This window comes from Ziziphus jujuba, chromosome 5 (genome assembly GCF_031755915.1).
Source record: "Ziziphus jujuba cultivar Dongzao chromosome 5, ASM3175591v1".
Taxonomy (NCBI): domain Eukaryota; kingdom Viridiplantae; phylum Streptophyta; class Magnoliopsida; order Rosales; family Rhamnaceae; genus Ziziphus; species Ziziphus jujuba.
This window is the reverse complement of record NC_083383.1, coordinates 28,598,481-28,607,375: the sequence shown is the minus strand read 5'-3', so window position 1 is coordinate 28,607,375 and position 8,895 is coordinate 28,598,481. Positions and strand designations below refer to the sequence as shown.

The following is an 8,895-nucleotide window of genomic DNA, read 5'->3' as shown; positions in this document are numbered from 1 at the left end:
AATTGATCCACTATAAGTTAAAAATGATCCATTAAGTGCTTAGCTTATTATTATTATCATCTCCTTCTTCTTTGATTGATCTAAGCTATTTTTTTTTTTTTTTTAATTTTATAATTCATTACCAAACAGTGACTATCTCAAAACCGTGTGCATCAAAACCTTTACCACAATCATCCTGTTACTAAGGTAAAGACCACAATTTATAGAACAGTTTCCATCATCATATATGCCAGACTTTCAATTCAACAAAGCTCTTTTAACACTGAAAATTACTTACAATTAACCACAACCTTAGCAACCAGACAACTAATGGGGAACCAAAAAACCAAAAACTCTAATCAATATAACAACAATAATAAGCCAGTAAACCAGCCGAATTTATGACCGCTCTCAATAATCTAATACATTCGATTCCTTGGAAAATTGACCGAAAATAGAAATCAATAAACTTATAGCTCTTCAAAATTCCATTCCTAAACTTTTATCAGAGAATAATTAGCTCTTGAATTCCTTCCAACAAGCTTCCCAAAATAGATTGATGACTAAGAATCAGACCAACTGTAGCATGCTAGGTAGGGGGGGAAAAAATCTTGGCAAATGAAGACACTCAATTTGGTAATAAGGATGTCAGAATGAGACTAGAAGGTAAGATCTTTGGGATCTTCGATGATGCTCGCCAGTGTCTTCAAGAAGGAAGCAAGATCAGCACCATAGATTACACGGTGATCTGCCGTGACGTTTACCTGAAAGGATAGTGACCCATAAGCATTAGAGTCTGCAAACTCATTCAATCAGTCTCGTACTAAAGCATATGTTGAGATTACTTACCTGCATTTGGTTCTTCATACCGATCCGACCATCCTTGGTACCAACAGCGGTAGGCTGAGATGCTCCAACAGCCATAATTGCTCCCTGTATGGAATAAAACAAGGGAGTGTAAAGATATATATATATATATATATATTTCTGCCCTCTTAAAAATAATTCATCCATATATGTCCTTGCCCTCTGACTACGAGGGAGATAAATGAGCAAGAAACTTACAGTTCCAGGTGGCAGAATGGCATCAAACCGATCAACTCCAAACATCCCAAGATTAGAGAGAGTGAAAGTGCCTAGTGAAACAGAAAGCAAATGCAAAGGTTGATTAAATATCAATCAAAGAGAATGCATGGGTAGGTCAACTGAATTATAAAAACAAAAAAACTATATAAGGTAAGCAGTGATAGAAGAATAACAGATCAAAAAAGGAAATTATCACAAGGTGCAATCCACAATAGCTTCAGTATAGGATCTTCCAAAAGTCTGCTTTCCTCACCATGCAGTGGCATGAATTCTACAAATTCACCCAAGGGAACAAAATTCCAATTTTCCAAACGTTATAATTCTGAAAAACACTGGGTACAGCTCTTGCATGATAACTACCCCCAGAAAAGAACAAAAAATAAAAAGAAACACGCATGAAGCTTAGACTGTGCAAGGAGAAAGGTGCTAACACAGTTGCTTGGATTGAGGCTGTCTAGGATCCTACAATTTTCAAAAGATCTTCAACCTACTGAAATGGATGCTGGCCAGCCCTACGTCCAACACCCACCTGGACATTAAAACGTAAAATTTGCCTTGATTCTTCTCAGAATCATAGAAATATCATGTATAATTTGAAATAAAAATGGGCAACAGATTTCCCTAAGAAATTTGACAAAGGGAAACCCTAATTCCAACTTTCAACATAATTAAATGCATGATTAACTTTGTTTAATATGGAAACACTTATTCCAACATAATTAACCTCGTCTAGTGCATTAAATGCATGATTTACTACTGGTAAGTTCCTCCCCATTTCACCAGTATTTAGAAAAGCTATCTCTTTGTCCAGATTATCAAAGTTCCCACGAATTTGAAACTTTTTTCCACACAAGTCCACAATTTATACATTTAAAATAAAGCATACCCAATAGCCAACACTATAACTATAATATGAATTAACACAAGGGAATCTTGCAAGGTTATACATGTAGGTAGCTGTGTTACTAGGCAAAAAGTACAAAAAGTAATGGAATAACCCAGTACCATACCTGTATTGTATTCATGAGGTTGCAGCTGCTTGGCCCGGGCCTTATCAACTAGTTCTTTCCACTTTCTTGACAATGAATAGATGTCAACCTAATAAAGTGGGATAAAGCCCATCAGAAATCAAACAGTAATATACGTTCCTCCCACCTCTCCTCCTTACCACAAAGAAAACTCAAAATTGAGATACACAAACCTTGTCAGCATCCTGAAGCACTGGTGTAATCAACCCACCATCTATAGCTACAGCAACTGCAATGTTGATGCTGCTATTATAGACAAAGCTTTGACCATCTCTACAACTAGAGTTCACCACAGGATGTTTGACCAGTGCAAGTGCTGTCGCCTTTGCAAGCAATGCCGTCATGGTAACTCCTTTTGACTTGACCTAGAAAACATAAAAATCACATTACTGAAATCACTGGACAGAAGAATATGCATGATTAGTAATCATTCTTTCAATCCTTATCTCAAATCCTTGAATAGGCGTTCAAATTCCTTTAAATTAAATCCTGCCTTCAACAAAGCATCAAGAATATACTTAATCAATAGCAAAACGAAAAGAAGAAGAAAATATTTATGATATACATATATACATGTATAGATATATTAGCTTTCTACTAATGCAACCTTTTTGAAGCACAATAAACCTTATATATGAGCATGAACACATGCTCATACGAAAGCTATATGAATCAAAATTAGTATTCAAGAAAAGTAAGCTACCAATGCAGTACATGGACCAGAATGAGAATCAGAATGCCAACAAAAGATTCACATCCTTCTTATAAATCCCAACTTGGGGCAAGCAAACGACCTCTCTACCTTTCCCTCGGAAGTATTTCAAACGCCGTATTAAGATTTCCCGCACTATATCTAAACTTCAATATTCAATGACTAGAACTCAAAACATTCAAACAATTTAAGAACTGATAAGTGTACGGTAGAGAGGTAGTGAAATAATGAATTTCAAGTTAAAAATCCTTCAAAAGAATCAAATCAATCAAAATGTAAAATTCAAGTTACCTTCTTGTAAAGAGCATCAAGTGCATCGGTGGTGATAGTGTATCCAACTCTAAAGGTTGGCACTGATAGACTTTCCACCATGTTTCTGCTCACCGCACTCTGCATTGTAGTGAACGGAACCACAGTCCCCAACTCAATTCCCGGCACAGCCGCGCTGGTTGCGGCACCGGCTGTTGCCGCCGTGGCAGCTGCCTCAGCAGCACTTGAAGCTGCAGCTTCAACATCCTTTGCAACAATCCTCCCCAACGGCCCACTTCCCACCACTCTCCCCAAGTCCACTTTCAGCTCCTTTGCCAGCTTCTTCGCATACGGCGACGCCACAATCCTCTTCCCTCCTTCCGACGCCGGGTGCGCCGAAGACGCCGCTGCCACCGTCTTCACCGGCGGAGAAACAGGTGCGGGACCCACATTTTCCGCAATCTTCCCCGTCTGTGGTTGCGGAGCTGGTGGCGGTGTTGATGATGAGGATGAGGATAAAGATTGAGAAGAAGAATTGGCTTTGGCCCTGGCCTCATCGATCTCGGACTCGGTTTCGGCCAAGAGAGCAATGGCAGAACCGACGGCGGCGACACCACCTTCCTCGACCATAATCGCGGCCAGATACCCATCGTAGAAAGTTTCGACATCCATGTCGGCCTTATCGGACTCGACGACGACGACGCTCTCGCCCTTGGAGAGCTGATCACCTTCAGACTTGACCCAAGACACGATCTTTCCCTCGGTCATAGTGGAGCTGAGGGCCGGCATGAAGATCTCCCGGATCTTGGCCTGCACTTGGGTCCTGCTCCTGCGACCCGAAATGCAGATACCCGGTGGGAAATTCGGGGTCCGTCTAAGGGTATGGGACGAGGTGGTGGGGATAAAGGAAGCATTCAGAAGCTGAGCCATTTTTGCTTTTGCTTCACAGAGAGAGAGAGAGAGAGAGAGAGAGAGAGAGAGAGAGAGAGAGTTTTGGAGAAGAAGATTGAATGAATAGGATATATGGGGAAATTAAAGTAAGAAAATGTGTGAAAATTGGGAAAATCTTCAGGGTGTCCTCGAATTCATCGAAACCAGGCGGAGATTTCAACTTTCTTCAAACCAAACACACCGGTGAAACTGATGACGTGTTCGTGTCCTTCCACTTCTTTCATGCATAGTAGAGCTTCCTTATTGTACTTGTCGCTCTTCTTCCCTGCTTTCTATCTACCATTACCATTTTCATTTTCCATTTATTTTTTTATTTTTTATGATAAATAAAAAGCATCATACTATTATTTTTATTTGATTACTTTTTTTTTCTTTCAATTTTCGATAATCTCAGTCATTATGAAAATGTTTTTTTTTTTAAATAAAATAAAAAATTATTTCCTTCAAAATTTTAACGCTTTTTATGGTCTTAAAAAATGTATATAAATTGAGTCTCCGTAGAGGCTATTACATGAAATTTCCCTTTAAGAAATCAAATACAAGCTTGTTCTCAAAGACAGATCTAATGGTCTAAATATTATCAGTGTAAACTCGTCTAATTTTCAACTATTCACTTGTAATATTTATTTTATAATGGGTATATTCATGATTAATAAATGAAAATACAATGGTATATATCCACACTACAGACATTTTAAACCGCAAGGAGAGTCACTCAGTTTTGATCAAATTTTTGTATTAAATTTGCAAAAATATCACACAGAAACAGCATTTCTTATTCAAAGGGAGATACACCATTCTGCCATTAACGCAAATGCAGCTCCTTAAAAAGTATATAGAGGTTTCAGAAAATATAAATAAATAAAGTGGATGGCTTATTAATTAATTGTTCTTTTGAAATCCTTCTCCACAAGCTTCATAATAGTCAAATAGATGGGTTATCCCATTGTTAACCTAATCAAAACCCAAAAAGCAGGTGCATTTAGACACAATAAGAGTGGAAAATAAACCAAAAAAGAATGTCAGTTCTTCTTTTTTGGATATTCTAACTGTGAGATTTCAGTGGCAAATATCAAGTCCAGAAGGAAAATAAGTATCAGTGTCATACCTTTTACATTTGCTTTCTAGAAAATTTAATAAAACAGTATCATTTTACACATAAGAAAGCATACTTCAAGGTGAGGATTATGATAAAAGAGACACGACGATGAAGTACTTGAAAGTCACCATTTTTTCTCTTTTGGTTTGACCATTTACAGAACCAGCACAAAATGGCAGCATGCACCGATGCAAGTATGTAGACTCTAACTATGATAAAAACACACATATTTTGCAGTACTTATGACTTTTGAGTTTGTTAACAATCAATTGAATAAAATTGCAGGTTTATGGAACAAGAATTTGGGTGAACTAATTATCAAACCTTACACTGCAAGTAATTCATCAGGTGAGCCTTTGAACTTTGTTACTTCCTTCAGTTGGTGTACCTAAAATTTTCACACGGTACTTGTGAGATGGATTCCAACTTATCATCTGAGTTTGAGCCTGTTCTTGCTAATTCTATCTTTTCAGTAGGATATAGAAACCGTGTTAGCTTTGCTAAAGCAAGGATAATACCCCCTTTCAACCAAGTATTTTGCGCTAGCTTCTAAAGAAGACCTTTTCCTTGTCAAAACTCATAGGCAGCACATAAAAATAACCAAAATACATGGTTAGGCAGATTTCCGACATTAGAAGAAAACCACAGGAGACTCATAAAGAAGAATATCCATAAAAGTCAGAGAGAGTAATTTTGTTATGCGGAGCTTCAAACAATTCATGTTTGAAAGTTTCCTCTGCCAGTGGTGTGTATCCTTCTTCTTTTAACTGCAAAATTAAATTCTCTAACATTGTATATATATGCAAACTCTCAGGATGACCTCTATCTTCAACTGTAAACACATGAGGCTTCCCGTTCACTAGAATAACACTTTGTCCTGGTGATTTTTTCACTTTGTTATTTTTCATCATTGTTCTTATTGCTGCAACTCCATCCCACTTTCCATCTGAAGCATATATATTAGCCATCTCAACGTATGGAACTGCAACCTGAGGGTCCAATTTAAAGATATGACGAGACACATACTCACCAATCTCTAAGTTACGGTGATTTTTACAAGCAGCAAGTAATGCACTCCATATGCCAATGTCAGGCTCGATTGGCATACTTTGAATGAGCTTCAATGCTTCTTTTAACATTCCCCGACGGCCAAGAAGGTCAGCAATGCAGGAGTAGTGGTCTAAGCCAGGAGTTATGTTGTAGACATTTGTCATCATAGAAAAACACTCAGTTCCTTTATCAAGGAGACCTGCATGAGTGCAAGCTTGAAGAACTGCAAGAAATGTGATATGGTTTGGTTTCAAGCCCAACTCCAACATCAGATAGAAAAGATCCAAAGCTTCTTTAAATTCACCATTCAAAGCACACCCTGAAATCATAGTTGTCCAAGAGACAACAGTTCTCTCTGGCATGAGATAGAACAGCTCCCGAGCATCACTCATACTTCCACATTTTGCATACATATCAATTAATGCATTGCAAACTACTATGTTCTCTCTTAACCCATGTGAAAATGCATAGCTGTGAATCCATTTTCCAAGCTCGAGTGCTCCAGCTTGGCTGCAGCCTGAAATCAGAGAAAGCATAGTAACTAAATCAGGTTTCTCGCCAGCTGCTTCCATAGCATGAAACAATCTCAACGCCTCATCCAAATCACCTTTCTGGGAATACCCACTAACGATTGCAGTCCATGAAACACAAGTCCTATGAGACATGCCATCAAATAAAAGTCTTGCAGAAATAACATCATCGCACTTGGAATACATAGATATTAGTGTGTTAACGACAGAAACATCTGAAACACAACCAAGTTGAATTGCATGACAATGAATAAGTGTCCCTTGAAACAGAGTCTCAGGTTTCACACATGATGCTAGTAGGCTTAGAATAGTGCTTGCATCAGGACTATGCCCATCAAGCAACATCCTTTTGTAACAATTTAGAGCATCTAGAAAATTTTCAAAGTTTGCAAATCCTGCTATCATAGAATTCCATGAGATAACAGTCCTCAAACTCAACTCCATCCCATCAAATAAGAGCTTGGCCAAATCCAAATCACCGCATTTGGAATAGGCACCAATCCAAGTGTTAGTAACCGAAACATCAGCATCCATCCCAGTTCGAATTCCAAATGAATGAATAGCTTTCACCATTTTCAAATCCTTGGAACGCAAGCATGCTTGAGTCAACCCCATGACAGTCACAGAGTCAGGTTGAAACCCTGCAAACCTCATACGACGGAATACATATAACACCCTATCAAGACACCCCGATTGAGAAAAACCTACAACCATTGCATTCCAAGAAGCTACATCTCTTTCTGGCATTCGCTCAAACACATTGTACGCGTCAGCCAACAGTCCACACTTTGTATACATATCAACAATGGCCGTTTGAACAAAGACATGAGACCCAACAGAGGATTTCAGAACATGGGGATGAAAGACTAGGGGAAGTTTGGGATCAGAGAGCTTAGAACAGGCTTTGGCAACGAAGGGAAAAGTGAAGTTATCAGGTTCCAAACCACTTTGTTTCATTTGGCGAAAGAGAAGGATGGCTCTGTGTGCCTGGCCTTGGTTCACAGCTTCTCTTATGGTGGAGTTCCAAATCCCAACGCTTGAGAAACTTGAGAAGCGATTGAGATATGGAGTAACTGAAGAAGAAGATTTCACCATCTTTCATTTTCTTGGCAATGGCGGAACAGAAAGCCTCACCTTCTTCAACCCAAGTTTGTTTATTGACTGGCGCTAAGTGCCCCTACAATCCGGCGTAAGACAGATCATGAGGCAGAGCACTTAATTTTTTTTTTTTTCCCAATTTTATTTAATTTCACCATTTCTTCATTTCTTTATTTTTACTTTTTATCAGTTTTATTTATTTATTTTAACTTTGTTGTCTAATAATCTCTTTTAACTTATGATGACACCCAAAAAAAAAAAAAAAAAATTCTTTCAAACGTGCTACTGAGCTACTAAAAACAATTTTAGTTTTTTATTTGAAAAAAAAAAAAAAAAAAAAAGAAGAAGAAGAAGAAACAATATTAGTTTGTATCAGTTTTCATTATATCATTTAAGGGTTCTGTTTGGTTTTGTAAGGAAACAATTTTCCATCTTCTTGTTTCACAAAAACCAAACAATTTTTTCCATGCCAAAAAAGGAGATTATTTTTTTCTCGTCTGTATATGTTCCATATTTATTATATTTTTTTTGAAAGAAGTTTTATCTATATTGGAATCCCACCACCCCAAGATAAAATAATAAAAAACGAAGAGAAACATTTTCAAATTTCACACCAAACGTCTTCCAATTTTGCAAAAGTACCACAGACTATATCATTTTTTCATTCTTTTCTTTTCTTTTTTTTTTTTTAAAACAAATTCTATTTGCACTACCAAACGATTTTCTATAAAATTCCATTATAAATTTATAATTTTTTTATTTAAAATTATTATTAAAGATATTTACTGATTAAACATATTTATGTTAGAAATATATGGTTGTATATTTAAAATGTGTGTACAAATATATAGTTGAATATTTTAAATATATTTAAAAATATGTGATTGATTGTTTTTAGATATGAATATATTTGATATATCTAAAAATATACGATTGAACATTTCAAATGCATTTAGAAATATGCAATTGAAGGTCTTAAAATACAAAAATATCAAATATATTCAAACATATATGACTGAACATTTCAAATATATTCATAAATATATATCAAATATTTTTATAAACGTTTATGATTTTAAGATCAAATATTATAATAAATATATCTTTCCATTA

At 36.6% G+C, this 8,895-nt stretch overlaps 2 protein-coding genes across 4 annotated transcripts; both read right to left on the bottom strand.

Annotated features, from left to right (window-relative positions):
- Positions 1-199: 199 nt before the first annotated feature.
- Positions 200-4,227, bottom strand: LOC107421602 (dihydrolipoyllysine-residue acetyltransferase component 5 of pyruvate dehydrogenase complex, chloroplastic). Of its 2 annotated transcripts, XM_016030873.4 has the most exons (6): positions 3,097-4,217; positions 2,267-2,458; positions 2,076-2,163; positions 1,045-1,115; positions 829-912; positions 200-743 (listed from the first exon to the last, which is right to left on the bottom strand). In XM_016030873.4, the coding sequence occupies exons 1-6, from the start codon at positions 3,982-3,984 to the stop codon at positions 639-641; spliced, it is 1,428 nt and encodes a 475-aa protein (XP_015886359.2). In that variant the 5' UTR covers positions 3,985-4,217; the 3' UTR covers positions 200-638. The 2 variants fall into 2 exon arrangements, 1 of the variants encoding a protein (XP_015886359.2); XR_007241393.2 differs by lacking the exons at positions 200-743; positions 829-912 and adding an exon at positions 1,497-1,594 and having other exon boundaries at positions 1,067-1,115; positions 3,097-4,227.
- Positions 4,003-7,962, bottom strand: LOC107421594 (pentatricopeptide repeat-containing protein At4g19191, mitochondrial). 2 transcript variants are annotated; one of them, XM_025074508.3, is made up of 2 exons: positions 6,762-7,962; positions 4,003-6,671 (listed from the first exon to the last, which is right to left on the bottom strand). In XM_025074508.3, the coding sequence occupies exons 1-2, from the start codon at positions 7,777-7,779 to the stop codon at positions 5,758-5,760; spliced, it is 1,932 nt and encodes a 643-aa protein (XP_024930276.1). In that variant the 5' UTR covers positions 7,780-7,962; the 3' UTR covers positions 4,003-5,757. The 2 variants fall into 2 exon arrangements, with proteins under 2 accessions (XP_024930276.1, XP_015886349.1); XM_016030863.4 differs by having other exon boundaries at positions 4,003-7,961.
- Positions 7,963-8,895: the final 933 nt, after the last annotated feature.